The sequence below is a fragment of the Trachypithecus francoisi genome, unplaced genomic scaffold, assembly GCF_009764315.1.
Source record: "Trachypithecus francoisi isolate TF-2019V2 unplaced genomic scaffold, Tfra_2.0 Lachesis_group3, whole genome shotgun sequence".
In the NCBI taxonomy this organism is placed as follows: domain Eukaryota; kingdom Metazoa; phylum Chordata; class Mammalia; order Primates; family Cercopithecidae; genus Trachypithecus; species Trachypithecus francoisi.
Genome location: NW_022681468.1, coordinates 156,124,148 through 156,139,238, shown reverse-complemented (window position 1 = coordinate 156,139,238; position 15,091 = coordinate 156,124,148). Strand labels below are relative to the sequence as shown.

Sequence of the window (15,091 nt, the reverse complement as noted above, 5' to 3'; positions counted from 1 at the left end):
TTCAAGCAATTATCTGCCTCAGCCTTCTGAGTAGTTGAGATTATAGACGCCTGCCACCATGCCCAGCTAATTTTTTGTATTTTTACTAGGGATGAGGTTTCACCATCTTGGCCAGGCTGGTCTTGAACTCCTGACCTCGTGATCCACCCGCCTCAGCCTCCCAAAGTGCTGGGATTACAGGCGTGAGCCACAGCACCTGGCCTAAAGCAACTTTAATTTAGGTTATAGTTTACACACTTTTATAGCAAGTAGGGAGTATTTAAATAGAAAGAATATATGATTCAAATGACTAACTTAATGTTTTCAAAAGTGTTCATTTAAAACTTATTAAAGCAGGGCCAGGTGTAGGCTCATGCCTGTAATCCCAGCACTTTGGGAGTCCAAGGCAGGAGGACTGCTTAAGCCTAGTTGTTGGAGACAAGCCTGGGCAACACAGTGAGACCCTGTCTCAAAAAAGTAGTAAGTAAAAAAAAAATTATTAAAATGTGGCCAGGTGCAGTGGCTCACGCCTTTAATCCCAGCACTTTGGGAGGCTGAGGCAGGTGGATCAAGAGGTCAGGAGTTCGAGATCAGCCTGGCCAATATGGTGACACCCCGTCTCTACTAAAAATACAAAGATTAGCCTGGCGTGGTGGCACGCACCTGTAGTCCCAGCTGCTTGGGAGGCTGAGGCAGAAGAATTGCTCGAACCTGGGAGGCGGAGGTTGCAGTGAGCCGAGATCGCGCCACTGCACCCCAGCCTGGCGACAAAGCAAGACTCTATCTCAAAAAAAAATTTTTTTTTTTTTTTATTAAAAGGTAGTAAGAAGGCCGGGTGTGGTGGCTCATGCCTGTAATCGTAGCACTTTAGGTGGCCGAGGTGGGCGGATCACCTGAGGCCAAGAGTTGGAGACTAGCCTGGCCAACATGGTGAAACCCCATCTCTACTAAAAACACAAAAATGAGCAGGGCGTGGTGGTGGGCGCCTGTAATCCCAACTACTCAGGAGGCTGAGACAGGAAAGTTGCTTGAACCTGGGAGGCAGAGGTTGCAGTGAGCTGAGCTCGTGCCACTGCATTCCAGCCTGGGTAACAGAGTGAGTCTCTGTCTCTCAAAAAAAAAAAAAAAAAAAGTGTAATAAGATTATCTTGAAAAATAGACAAAACTGCATGAAAATGATTTTCCCAATACAATGTATATCCGTTGTTATGTTTTATTTTGCATAAGTGTAGTTACAGTACATTCACATCTTGGTGTTTGTTTACTTTCAATTTAATTTACTCACATTCGCTAAACATTTATTCCAATACCTTCTATGTTCTAGGCAACAGGCTCAAAGATAATATATAGCTTCTGCCCTTCGGGAATTTAGGGTAGCCTATAGAGGGGTAGAGATAAGTGCTCAGGGGACGTTAACAAACCAAATGCAACGTGGTAAGTGCTATTATGCAGAATATAATGCAACAAAGAGGAATGCCCAGTACGGTCAGAAGCTTGAGATGAATATAAGGTTCATCAGAGAGAACATGGTAAAGACAAAATGCAGAAAGGAGCAAAAAATCTATAGTTAGGTCTTCCTACAATCAGATAGATACACATTTTACGATGGACTGGAGAGGCAAAAGACTTCCATTTCTGCCTTGTTTGAGCAGTCTGCTATGAACACACGTTTTCAAAATCAGAAAACAACGTGGAGGTGGCAATCTTCAGCCTCTCTACATCACTATCATCTTCAAGAGTCCCAACTGTTTAGTTGGCCAAGGAAGCCTTTTTCAACTTTACCTCCCACAGCATCTCCTTCCCCCCAACTCCAGCCATATCAAATAACTTGGAGTCAAAGAAATACAAATTAAAAAATAAAACAGTACCATTTCAAACTATTAAAAAATGTTTACACTATGAAATGTAAATGGTGTCATTTTTCCTAGTGGGCATTTTAATTTTTTTTTTTGTTGTTTGCAGAGACAAGGTCTTGCTATGTTGCCCAGGCTGGTCTTGAACTCCTGAGCTAAAGCAATCCTCCTGCCTCAGCCTCCCAAAGTTCTGGGATGACAGGTGTGAGCCACCACGCCTGGCTACTGGTGGGCATTTAAAATGAAAATTCTTTAAAAACATGCACACTGTTCGATCCAGCAATTCCAATTTCACTTCTAGGACTATAACTTTAGGAAATAAAACATACAGATATGTTCACAGCAACACTGGTTATAAAAGGAGGGAAAACAGGAAACAACTTAAATGTCCAATAATAGGCTAAATTATGAAAAAGGTATACAATTCAATACAAAACCCAATCACTTTAAAGAATGACATATATTATTTAATGACACGTCATTAAAAACACATCAGTGGTGTGATTTGGTAATGATGTGACACATCATTAAAAACACCACATATCCTAGCACTTTGGGAGGCCCAGGCAGGCGGATCACCTGAGGTCGGGAGTTCAAGACCAGCCTGACCAACATGGAGAAACCCCGTCTCTACTAAAAATACAAAATTAGCTGGGCGTGGTGGCGCATGCCCGTAATCCTTGCTACTTGGGAGGTTGACGCAGGAGAATCGCTTGAACCCTAGAGGCGGAGGTTGCAGTGAGCTGAGATCTGCCATTGCACTCCAGCCTGGGCAACAGAGCAAAACTCCGTCTCAAACAAACAAACCAAACACCACATATGTGGTGGGCACTAATCTCACAAGCCTTGAAAATGGGTAGATTATCCAACTTTTACATGAAGAGGCTGAAACACAATTGATTTAACTTGTCCAAGGTCATACAATTTTTAAGTGGTGAAACCAGGATTGAAAAGGAGGCCATCTGCTGGGTGCAGTGGCTCATGCCTGTCATCTCGACATTTTGGGAGGCCAAGGCAGGAGAATCACTTGAACCCAAGAGTTTGAGAGCAGCCTGGGCAACACAGCTAAACTATCGCAAAAAAACAAAAACAACACACAAACAAAAAAACTGGGCGTGGTGGCGCGCCTGTGGTCCTAGCTCCTCGGAACGCTCAGGTGGGAAGATGGTTTGAGCCCGGGAAGTCGAGGCTGCAGCGAGCCGTGATAGCGCCACGGCACTACAGCCTCAGCAACGGAGTGAAACCCTGTCTCAAAAAACAAAGCCAAAACAAACAAACAACAACAACAACAACAAACGTAGGCTATCTGAATACCGAGCCCATGTCCCTTTCCATGCCCACAATGTCGCCTTGCCTTTGTGCAGAATGTGGTTAAAACTGTTTACCTCGCAAGGTTACTGTGCAAGTGAAAGGAACTCCGAGCTCCTGGGACACAGGGGACATTCAACACTCAGAAACTACTAAGGAACTCGCTCAAGGTCAAGCTAGGATTTAAATCCAGGATTTGAATCTTTTGTTCCAGGGAGCGCGTAGGAGGTTAAGGAGCTTTTCTTGGCTTCAATTCTTTTTTTCTTTCTTTCTTTTTTTTTTTTTTTTTTGAGACGGAGCCTCACTCTGTAGCCCAGGCTGGCGTACAGTGGTGTGATCTCGGCTTACTGCAACCTCCGCCTCCCGGGTTCAAGCGATTCTCCTGCCTCAGCCTCCTAAGTAGCTGGGATTACAGGCGTCCGCCACCACGCCCGGCTAATTTTTTTGTATTTTCAGTAGAGACGGGGTTTCACCATGTTAGCCAGGCTGGTGTCGAACTCCTGACCTCAGGTGATCCGCCCACCAATGCGTAACGCTGAGTCAGTAGGGACTTTCCTTCAGCCCCATAAAGTGCACCTCAGAGGTCAGGGAACATATAACAAGCACATTCGAAAAGGGAGCGCGCGGAAGTAGCTTTAGGAAGCACTACGTCTTGCCTGCTTTTTTTTCCTCCCTGATTTTCTAAACCCAAACCCCGACTCTTCAACCCGCAACGCCGCCAATTTCCGGGGCGGAAATGACGTCTGTATTAAAGCGCCGGAAGTGCATTTGCAGAGTGCGACAAAGCGGGGAACGCCAGTGCGCCTGTTGCGGAGTACGCTTTGGAGTGAGAAGCTTCGAGGCTGTAGGACGCAGCTGTTGCCATGACGGCCCAGGGGGGTCTGGTGGCTAACCGAGGCCGGCGCTTCAAGTGGGCCATTGAGCTAAGCGGGCCTGGAGGAGGCAGCCGGTGAGGCACCTGGGCAAGCTGTACATCACTGTTCATCCCAGAACTGCACCAGAATAATGAGACCTGAGCCCTCAGGCATAACTTTGAAAAAGATGGGTGGCACACAGACATCACCTGGGGAGGTAGCGGCTTTCCTGCCGTGAAGGTTTCTGTGATCAAAGAATGCTTACATCAGTCCTCCTGATAAGTCAAGGGACTGAGGAACACGCGAGGGGGCTTGGTCTAATCTGAGTAGGTGCCTCTGAAGATCTTTATTCCTATGATTTGTAGATCAGGAAATGTGGGATAAGAAGTGTCGGAGTTTGCAGCTTTAATTTCTTGGTTTGGTTTTTTAGGGGTCGAAGTGACCGGGGCAGTGGCCAGGGAGACTCTCTCTACCCAGTCGGTTACTTGGACAAGCAAGTGCCTGATACCAGCGTGCAAGAGACAGACCGGATCCTGGTGGAGAAGGTACAGAGGTATAGATAGATGTTACCGTAGTCCTTGGGCCAGTCCTGACTTATACACCCATCCTCTTCTCCCAGGTGGAATTAACGTGGATAGCTCTTATCCTGAATATTTGGAAACTAAACTGCTTGAGACTGGTATTTCGGTATTTTATATATCACCTACAAAAGTGCTTAACAATTTGAAAAATAAAAGATGTTTGGAACATAAGATATAAGAAAGTAGGTTGAAAACTATCTTTTGGTGGCAACATCTTCCAGTTGAAGTGATCTTTTTCTATTCTAGTTCCCTTACACCACACATCCAACTGTCAGGATATTCTGTTGACTTTCCGTACTACTTTTTACTGTGTTCACCTCTCATCCCGATCCAAGCCACCATCCTTCATCTAGATTTCTGCAGTTGCCTGGCTAATTTTTGTATTTTTAGTTACAGACAGGGTATCACCATGTTTGCCAGGCTGGTCTTGAACTCCTGACCTCAGGTGATCCATCCGCCTGGGCCTCCCAAAATGCTGGGGTTACAAGCATGAGCCACCATGCTTTGCCCAGGGCCATGTATATTTCTAATTTCTGCTGTCATTTTGTTACATTTTTTCTAGGAACTTACCGATTTCCTAAAACTTCAAATGTATTGACATAAAGTTGTTCATAATAATGATCACTTCCATATATGCAAGATCTGTGATGTTCGTTTTTTCATTCCTGATGTTGAATATTTGTCTCCTTTTTGGTTTACCAGTATTGATTTTTTAAAAGTTATTTTCATTTATTTTTACAGGTCACTGTACCCATCACCAGTATTGATTTTATTAATCTTTTCAAAAATTCTTGGGTTTTTTTCTAGTTTCTTGAAATGGATGCTTATTTTTAGACTGCCATTACTTCTTTTCTTTTCTTTTGAGACAGTCTTGCTGTTGTCGCCCAGGCTGGAATGCAATGGCATGACCTTGGCTCACTGCAACCTCTGATTCCCGGGTTCAAGCAATTCTCCTACCTCAGCCTCCCGAGTAGCTGGGATTACAGGCACCTGCCACCAAGCCCGGCTAAATTTTTTTTGTATTTTTAGTAGAGATGGGGTTTCACCACGTTGGCCAGGCTGGTCTGAAACTCCTGACCTCAGGTGATCCACCCACCTCGGCCTCCGAAAGTGCTGGGATTACAGGCGTGAGGCACCACGCCCAGCCAGATTGCCATTACTTTTAATGGCAAAAACCGCAATTACTTTTGCAGCAACCTAATAGTATTTAAGGTTATAAATTTCTCAGAGCTGTAGCTGTGTCCCACAAGTTTTAAAATGTGGTACTTTTGCTATCATACAATTCTATTTTCTATTATAATTTCTTCATGTATCATTGTTAATTCCCAAACATGATATTTTCTAATTATAAAATTATTTCTAGTTTAATATTGTAGTTGAAGAATATGTTTTGTACAATTTGCATTCTATGAGATTGACATTTTCTTCATAGCTCAGCGAGTGGTCAGTTTTTGTAAATATCTTATGCTTGAAAAGAATGTGAACTCTGCAATTGTTGACTGCAGCATTACATGTCAGTTGGGTTTTGTTAATGTCATTCAAATCTTCTATGTCTTGATTTACCTGCTAATTCTGTTATTCTTTTCTGGAACTAAATTAGTTCAATGGTTCTATTAGTTATTGACTGTGGTGTGCTAATCTCCCATTATGTGGATTTATCTATTTCTTCAGTTGTAGATAGGACATTGATAGATGCAGAAGTACCAGGACAAAAGCAGGGAGATCTTTTTTCCAATATCAGGAGAAAAAATGACATCTGGAAAACCTATAGGGAAAGGTATAACGGATGATGATGGTACTTTTATCTGTAGTAGAAGAGAGCGCCCTCCTGTGGCAACATGGAGAAGGGAAGAGGTCGTAGAATTGAGGAGTCAGCTCAGTTAGAAGCAGAGAATTGGGAATTCTGTTCATGTGATTTAGCATCAGTGATATGGCAAATGTGGGACTAAGGGTGGTGATCAGAGGGTTAAAATTGTGTGTTTGTTTTAGCGCTGCTGGGACATCGCCTTGGGTCCCCTCAAACAGATTCCCATGAACCTCTTCATCATGTACATGGCAGGCAATACTATCTCCATCTTCCCTACTATGATGGTGTGTATGATGGCCTGGCGACCCATTCAGGCACTTATGGCCATTTCAGCCAGTAAGTATTCTTGAAACAATAACCCTTCCATAAGTTTGAAGAATTAAAGGCAGGCTGGGCGTGGTGGCTCACGCCTGTAGTCCCAGCACTTTGGGAGGCCAAGGCAGGTGGATCATCTGACGTCAGGAGTTCAAGACCAACCTGGCCAACATGATGAAACCTTGTCTGTACTAAAACTGCAAAAATTAGCTGGGCGTGGTGGCACACACCTGTAATCCCAGCTGCTCGGGAGGCTGAGACAGGAGAATCACTTGAACCTGGGAGGTGGAGGGTGCAGTGAGCCGAGATCACACCACTGCACTCCATCCTGGGCGACAGAACAAGACTCCATCTCAAAAGAAAGAAAGAATTAAAGGCAAATTCTTAGGGACAGTTTTTGGCTAATGGGTATGTAGGGGAGTGGGGTAATGGTGGTGGCATGGAGGGGAATATGGTGCTTACCACGGTTTTCTCTTTGCTTTTAATGGTCCTATTTGCTGTCTTACTATGGGTCTGTCTGTATGAATTTAATATATGGTTGGCTTGATTCATATTGGGGGAAAGAGTTCTTTTGGTTTGACAATTTCTGTTACCCCAACAGCTTTCAAGATGTTAGAAAGTTCAAGCCAGAAGTTTCTTCAGGGTTTGGTCTATCTCATTGGGAACCTGATGGGTTTGGCATTGGCTGTTTACAAGTGCCAGTCCATGGGACTGTTACCTACACATGCATCGGATTGGTTGGCCTTCATTGAGCCCCCTGAGGTAAGGCAAAAGAAAAGCTGAATTTTGGGTAGTTGCAGTAGACAGTGAAGAGCTGACCTACTTGATGGTAGGGAATTAGAACTGGTATTAGAGTTTATTTCGTTTTTTTTTTATTGGCGGGGGCGGGGGATGGAGTCTTGCTCTGTCACCCAGGCTGGAGTGCAGTGGCATGATCTCAGCAACCTCCACCTCCTGGGTTCAAGCAGTTCTCCTGCCTCAGCCTTCCAAGTGGCTGGGATTACAGGCGCCCGCCACCACGCCCAGCTCATTTTTTTGTATCTTTTAGTAGAGATGGGGTTTCACCATGTTGGCCAGGCTGGTTTTGAACTCCTGACCTCAAGTCATCTGCCTGCCTCGGCCTCCCAAAGTGCTAGGATTATAGGCGTGAGCCACTGCGCCTGGCCTAGGGTATCTTAAAAAATAAAAGCCATTAGGAGTTTTTAAGTTGTTATTTTTTTTTTATTATTTTTTTGAGAGGGAGTCTCACTCTGTTGCCCAGGCTGGAGTACAGTGGCGCCATCTTGGCTAACTGCAACCTCCGCCCCCTGGGTTCAAGCGATTCTCCTGCCTCAGCCTCCCTAGTAGCTGGAATTACAGGTGCCTGCCACTGCACCTGGCTAATTTTTGTATTTTTAGTAGAGATAGGGTTTTACCATGTTGGCCAGGCTGGTGGTGTGCTCCTGACCTCAGGTGATCCACCCACCTTGGCTTCCCAAAGTGCTGGGATTACAGGTGTGAGCCACCACGCCTGGCCAAGTTGTATTTTTGAAACAAGGTCCTGCTCTGTCACCCAGGCTGGAGTGCAGTCGTGTGATCATGGCTCACTGCAGCCTTGACCTCCGGGCTCAAGCACTCAGCTTCTCAAGTAGCTGGGACTACAGGTTGTACCCTCGTGGCTCGCTAATTTTTGTATTTTTTGTAGAGACAGGGTTTCGCCATGTTGCCCAGGCTGGTCTTGAACTCCTGGGCTCAAGCGATCTGCCCGCCTTGGCCTTCCAAAGTGTTTAGCTAAGATTAGCTACTTCGCCTGGCCTAGAAGTTCTTTTTTAAGGATAGGCAAAATAGAGCTGTGGTTAAAGTATTAAGTAATTGATTCATTTTAACACTCATTTGCCTATTTATTTATTCTTTCTTCTTTCAGAGAATGGAGTTCAGTGGTGGAGGACTGCTTTTGTGAACATGAGAAAGCAGCGCCTGGTCCCTATGTATTTGGGTCTTATTTACATCGTTCTTTAAGCCCAGTGGCTCCTCAGCATACTCTTAAACCAAACACTTATGTTAAAAAGAACCAAAAGGCTCTTTTCTCCATGGTGGGGTGACAGGTCCTAGAAGGGCAATGTGCATATTACTACAAACACAAAGAAACTATACCACAACCCATGACTGAAAATAATGTAGAAAACTTTATTTATGTTTCCAGTACAGAGCAAAACAACAAATAAAATCGTAACTATGTAAACAAGAGAATAATTGCTGCTAAATCAAGAACTGTCGCAGCATCTCCTTTCAATAAATTAAATGGTTGAGAACAATGCGTAAAAAAAGTTGCACAAGTTCCCTTAAATCTATTTTCCTTAATATTTCACTTCTATTTAAAACAAGCTGGGACATAAAAATTCTGTTGGAGACACTTGGGGAAGATGTGAGAAACTAATGCTGGATTCAGCTTATACATGATGAAAAGAAAAATAAACCAGACAAAAGGAGCACATAAATATGCATACAGTGTAACTGTTATTTTAATACCCACAAAAAGGGATTTTTGTTAGCATGTTTGGGGGAATGAGGCTTGGTGGGATCCTTGGGGCCACAGGAATCTGAGGCAACGGAAGATTATATAGAGTGATCTTCCCCCCTGCCGAGAGGAACCTGGCACCTGTCAAGCAGATGCTGTCAGTTCAAACTTCAGCTTTTAAGATAGCTATTCAAGGTAGAAGGTCAGCAGGATGATGTGTATTTCTAATCTGCCCTGGTAAAGTCATAGGTAAGACTCAAAAGCGGGATCTTACTCAAAAGCCAGGTATTTCCTACCTTCTGTCTTGAAACAGGCCCTTCCCCTAAGGTGCATTCTCTCAAGTCTTCAGTATTGCTTTATTTGCAGTGATTTTTAAAAGAGATGAGAGACTTTGGAGACAACATAAGCAACACATTTAGACATGAAATGCTCTAGACAGAGATGAATATAAATCTGGCCTGATAACCAGTTTTCCATGTAACAGTGATTTTGTGTTTCAGGGGCTGAAGTAGTGGTTATATTAATAGCCACTAATTCCCTTATCCCTTTAAAAGATTTTTACAGTTCTCCAACCACAAACAGCACTTCTAAAACTTAACTTTATTTTCTGCCCATAATTTGTTCTACATGGAAAAAAAAAATGACTTTGGCCAGGGGCGTGTGTAAATGTGGCAGAATTCCTAGGCAGGCTGACCTTTACATTATGGGCCTTTAAGATACAGGATCCTGGTCAGGCACGGTGGCTCACGCCTGTAATCCCAGCACTTTGGGAGGCCAAGGCAGGCAGATCACCTGAGGTCGGGAGTTCGAGACCAGCCTGACCAACATGGAGAAACCCCATCTCTACTGAAAATACAAAATTAGCCGGGCGTGGTAGCACATGCCTGTAATCCCAGCTACTCAGGACGCTGAGGCAGGAGAATCGATTGAACCCGGGAGGCAGAGGTTATGGTGAGCCAAGATCGTGCCATTGCGCTCAGCTTGGGCAACAAGAGCAAAACTCCGTCTTGGGAGGGGAGGGAATAAAAAAAAGGTACTGGATCCTGCAGGACATGACTCCCTACTGTTAAACTCAACTAAGAAATGGAGTGTTGCAGTGGGAGTTGTAAACAATGCTTCTACCATCTGTGGAAGGAACAGAAAAAACGACTTAAGATTCTATCTGCTTTGCCATCCTGAGTGGGCCTGGAGGTTGAAGAAAGGAGAAGCAAATCAAAATTACTTTTTTTTTTTTTTTTTTTGAGACGGAGTCTCGCTCTGCCGCCCAGGCTGGAGTGCAGTGGCCGGATCTCAGCTCACTGCAAGCTCCGCCTCCCGGGTTCACGCCATTCTCCTGTCTCAGCCTCCCGAGTAGCTGGGACTACAGGCGCCCGCCTCGTCGCCCGGCTAGTTTTTTGTATTTTTAGTAGAGATGGGGTTTCACCGTATTAGCCAGGATGGTCTCGATCTCCTGACCTCGTGATCCGCCCGTCTCGGCCTCCCAAAGTGCTGGGATTATAGGCTTGAGCCACCGCGCCCGGCCTTTTTTTTTTTTTTTGAGACCGAGTCTTACTCTGTTGCCCAGGCTGGAGTGCAGTGGCGCAATCTCGGCCTACTGCAAGCTCTGCCTCCCGGGTTCATGCCGTTCTCCTGCCTCAGCCTCCCGAGTAGTTGGGACTACAGGTGCCCGCCACCATGTCCAGCTAATTTTTTTGTATTTTTAGTAGAGACGGGGTTTCACCCTGTTAGCCAGGATGGTCTCGATCTCCTGACCTCGTGATCCGCCCACCTCGGCCTCCCAAAGTTGCTGGGATTACAGGCGTGAGCCACCGCGCCCGGCCCAAAATTACTCAATTTCTTAAGCTATATTGAAGGGTTTTCTCTGTCCTTACAGATCAAATAATTTCTGACACCTAGATCAGCTTGCTTCGTGTCCTATTGAGTAATCAAAGTACAGTGGCACTATTTGTTTTTTTTTTTTTTTTTGAGACGGAGTCTGGCTCTGTCGCCCAGGCTGGAGTGCGGTGGCCGGATCTCAGCTCACTGCAAGCTCCGCCTCCCAGGTTTACGCCATTCTCCTGCCTCCGCCTCCCAAGTAGCTGGGACTACAGGCGCCCGCCTCCTCGCCCGGCTAGTTTTTTGTATTCTTCAGTAGAGACGGGGTTTCACCGTATTAGCCAGGGTGGTCTCGATCTCCTGACCTTGTGATCCGCCCATCTCGGCCTCCCAAAGTGCTAGGATTACAGGCTTGAGCCACCGCGCCCGGCCACTATTTGTGACTAATAAATTGAAATTCAAAAACAGCCATGAATACAGGCAAGAAAAGTTTCTCTAAATACCTATTCTGTAAAAGAAATGAAGATTTCACATACTTGAAATTACTGCTCATCCAACCACATAAGTAGTTTCCCTATGCTTGTAAGCCAGATGTTGTTTGATCAGTAAATTAGTAAATAAAAAGCTAAGCTTACACAAGTATTTCCTTGGCACACTGAACCTTCTTTTTTCTTTTTCAGACATATCACTCTGTTACCCAGGCTGGCGTGCAGTGGTGCAATCCTGGCTCACTGCAACCTCCGCCTCCTGGGTTCAAACGATTCTCCTGCCTTAGCCTTCTGTGTTGCTGGGATCACAGGCATGCACCACCATGCCCGGCTGATTTTTGTATTTTTCATAGAGACAGGTTTTCACCATATTGGCCAGGCTGCTCTCGAACTCCTGACCTCAAGTGATTCACCTGCCTCAGCGTCCCAAAGTGCTGGGATTACAGGTGTGAGCCATGGCACCTGGCCTGAAGTTTCTGAAAACAAATAGAAGGCTTGGCTTGGTTAATCTTAGTTCAGAGCCAAGTTTATGTAGTCAGAATGAAAAATAAAATTGAAAGAAAAAGGGGAAAATGCTTATACTTGGCATTAAGTTGAATGCCTCAAGTCTTAACTTCAGCTTTGTAGATGAGGCAAAAGATTTCTTAGTGGTAAAATTTCTTCAACAGGTCAATGCCAATCTGTATGCCATTTTAGCACAGTAGGTAAGGAGAGCAGCCGCTCAGTAACGTTGGCACCAAGGAAAGAGTATGGCTGTAGAACTTCCAATTCCATTGCTAGATGTGCCCTTTAAAAGATGGCCCAGTGCTTTCAGGGAAGGATGTTTAGCCAGTTTTCCTAGTACTTGTTCCTTAAGATTTTTTGACCTGTGCTTAATAAGAGGGCATAAAAAACGGCGCGGGGGTGGATGCAGTGGGGAGAAGAACCTACTGGTTGATATGCACCATGACCTGCATTTCTTAGGTAACAGCTTGTATGTTTTGTCCACGTTGCATAGAGAACCACAGACTATTTCAGTAAATGTTAATAGCTTCCTTTTAGAGTTCTCTTAGTTTGGCCATTTGAAAAGAACCCGAAAGAAATAATTTTTACCTTACCAAAACCAATTTCCATGGTAACATTGCCTGTGTTACAATGACAGAATGGGTTTTGAGTTAAGAGAAATAAACAGTTGAAGTATACACTGACACAGTATGGATACTGAAATCTGGTATTTTGGGGGAATGTTTTTGAAGAAGGAGAGGCTACAGCCATGTTTCAAGTTGGTATCCTAATATAAAGTTAGAGCAGTGGGTATACTAAAGAAATATAGCTAAAAAATGTTTGCATCTTGGCTTGCTGAGGATAGGTCCAAATATACTTGACCATCAATTCTTTAGTAAGGTGAGGCTGTCTCTAGTTGTTAGCCCCACGGTGTCATCACTGGACCATGACTTCTGAGATTCATCTTTAATGCTGAATATTTACTTGACTTGCTTTTTTTCTTCAGTTGAATTTCTGGTATCCCTTTTACCAATTCATTTATTGGCTCAGCTTGTTAATTCTAATTTGCCTTTGATTGCTCAGACGTGGCTCGTAAGACTTGAACATTGTTCTGAGTTGAGGGAATATTTGCTTTTTCTATAAGGACTGCAGATCAGATGGGAGCTCTTTTACACAGGTACTTGAGGCTCAGCTCATCAAGAGTTCAGTATGGTGTGTACAGAACACAGGCTTTTAGTTGAGTGGGAGTGGTAGTAATGAGCTGGCACTTCCATGGAGGATGTAGGCCTTTTAAGAAAACAGGCCAAGCACAGTCATTCAGAGTAGGTTATGAATAAATGGTGATCACTTCACTGCCACCACCCCGGACAAGTAGGACTCGCTCTAGTCCCTCGGTAAGCACCTCTAGGAACTCCATGTCTTCAAAACTTGTCAAGGAGACAGGCAAAAGAAGAGCACAAACTTACAATCTGGCATCATCATAATCTGAGGTTATCTGATCATACAGCTACAAAATTAGCTGCTTAATTATTATATATTCAGAAAAGTCTGAACTTTGGATTGAATTTAACCCTGTGCAGAAGTAACCAGGGATCCAGTCCTTTTGCATATATAATACAAGACTCCCATTGTGTTAACTTTAAAAATGAAAAAACCTACAAGTGTTATTCTAAGTAAGATAAAAATGATGAAAGAAGAAGAAAAGCCACAATAGGGCAGCTAACAAGGTTCCTACAGAGAACCCAAGTAATTTTCTAAGGGAAGCTGCTCAAGTCAGATTTTTCTGCCAGTTCGATTTGTCTTTTTCTTTTTAAACCTTTTTTTTTTGAGACAGAATTTCCTCTTGTTGCCCAGGCTGGAGTGCAATGGTGCTATCTTGGCTCACTGCAACCTTCGCCTCCTGGTTCAAGTGATTCTCCTGCCTCAACCTCCCAAGTGGCTGGGATTACAGGCACCCGCTACCACACCCAGCTAACTTTTGTATTTTTAGTAGAGACAGGGTTTCACCATGTCAGCCAGCTTGGTCTCAAACTCCTGACCTCAGGTGATCCACCCGCCTCAGCCTCCCAAAGTGCTGGGATTACAGGCGTGAGCCACCACACCCGGCCTAAACCTCTTTTTCTTAATGGCACTGGTGGGAATAAACTAATTTATGTGTCAGTGCTGAAAGGTTTCCCTTATCCCCGGAGTCCTGGGATGAAGGTATGAGGAAGAATACCTATCTCTTTTCCCTCAGTTAAAGGAGGTTCTATCTCAGCTTCTCCCCTAACTCTATCCAAAAGAAAAAGGCTTTGCAAAGCAGGTAGAACCTAAAAAGGAGAAAGGATGTGGGCACGCTGTCTGTAGGACTGTCAGGAAGGGTTTTATACACTGAATATTTGATGTCATGTTGCAAATACACCACCTGAAATGTCTTTTAGAACTGAATTATATTTGCCCCAACTCCCCTAAAAGAGATTCGTCTCATAACTTTGTAAAAATCCTTGCCTAAGACTTTTAAGTCTTCCTTCCTTAAAGAGGGAAAGTGGGGCAGAGACAATGACTTTTATCGTTACCTAGTTATCTCAGAAAGAGGTTAAGGAGATCTTCCCTACTGGAAGCCCCACTCTTGGAAAGGATACAATTTTCATCACCCTCAGGGTTTCGGGGTGGCCCTGGCATATTCAATAAAACCAGCTTTGCTTCATGGGACTTGTTAACTATAACCTCATTGAGTTTCACTGCTGTATGCATCCGCCTCACATTGGACTGGTCCCTGAGTGGGAAGAAATAAAGGTTGTTAAGGTAAAAAGAAAACTACATAGTCAACGTTAAAAACTTGAGATCCAGAGCTTTTTCACTTGACTATGGGTCATCTGATAAAATGATTTCTTTTTTCTTTTTTTGAGAGGGAGTTTAGCTCATGTCACCCAGGCTGGAGTGCAGTGGTGCAATCTCGGCTCACTGCAACCTCTGCCTCCCAGGTTCAAGCAATTTTCCTGCCTCAGCCTCCCGAGTAACTGGGATGACAGGCGCCCATCACCATGCCCGGCTAATTTTTTTTGTATTTTTAGTAGAGACAGGGTTTCACCATGTTGGACAGGCTGGTCTCGAACTCCTGACCTCAGGTAA

General features: G+C 44.3%; 2 protein-coding genes across 12 annotated transcripts in view; one reads left to right on the top strand and one right to left on the bottom strand.

Moving 5' to 3' along the window:
* Positions 1-3,891: 3,891 nt before the first annotated feature.
* Positions 3,892-9,178, top strand: EMC4 (ER membrane protein complex subunit 4). Of its 4 annotated transcripts, none has more exons than XM_033190678.1 (5): positions 3,894-4,089; positions 4,425-4,547; positions 6,565-6,718; positions 7,299-7,459; positions 8,601-8,994. In XM_033190678.1, the coding sequence occupies exons 3-5, from the start codon at positions 6,607-6,609 to the stop codon at positions 8,634-8,636; spliced, it is 309 nt and encodes a 102-aa protein (XP_033046569.1). In that variant the 5' UTR covers positions 3,894-4,089; positions 4,425-4,547; positions 6,565-6,606; the 3' UTR covers positions 8,637-8,994. The 4 variants fall into 4 exon arrangements, with proteins under 4 accessions (XP_033046571.1, XP_033046569.1, XP_033046568.1 ...); XM_033190677.1 differs by having other exon boundaries at positions 3,899-4,089; positions 4,425-4,539; positions 8,601-9,174; XM_033190679.1 differs by lacking the exon at positions 3,894-4,089 and adding an exon at positions 4,174-4,320 and having other exon boundaries at positions 4,425-4,539.
* Positions 9,179-12,691: 3,513 nt separating this feature from the next.
* SLC12A6 (solute carrier family 12 member 6) overlaps positions 12,692-15,091 on the bottom strand; it is a 109,858-nt gene continuing 107,458 nt past the window's right edge. For 3 of the 8 annotated variants that reach the window (XM_033190670.1, XM_033190669.1, XM_033190672.1), the window contains 2 exons: positions 14,602-14,735; positions 12,692-13,399 (listed from right to left, as the gene is read on the bottom strand). In XM_033190670.1, coding sequence (XP_033046561.1) covers positions 13,308-13,399; positions 14,602-14,735 — 226 coding nt within the window. In that variant the 3' untranslated portion in view covers positions 12,692-13,307. Of the gene's footprint in view, positions 13,408-14,535; positions 14,736-15,091 lie in introns of all 8 variants that reach the window. The other 5 variants (XM_033190674.1, XM_033190675.1, XM_033190676.1 and 2 more) reach the window with 3 other exon arrangements.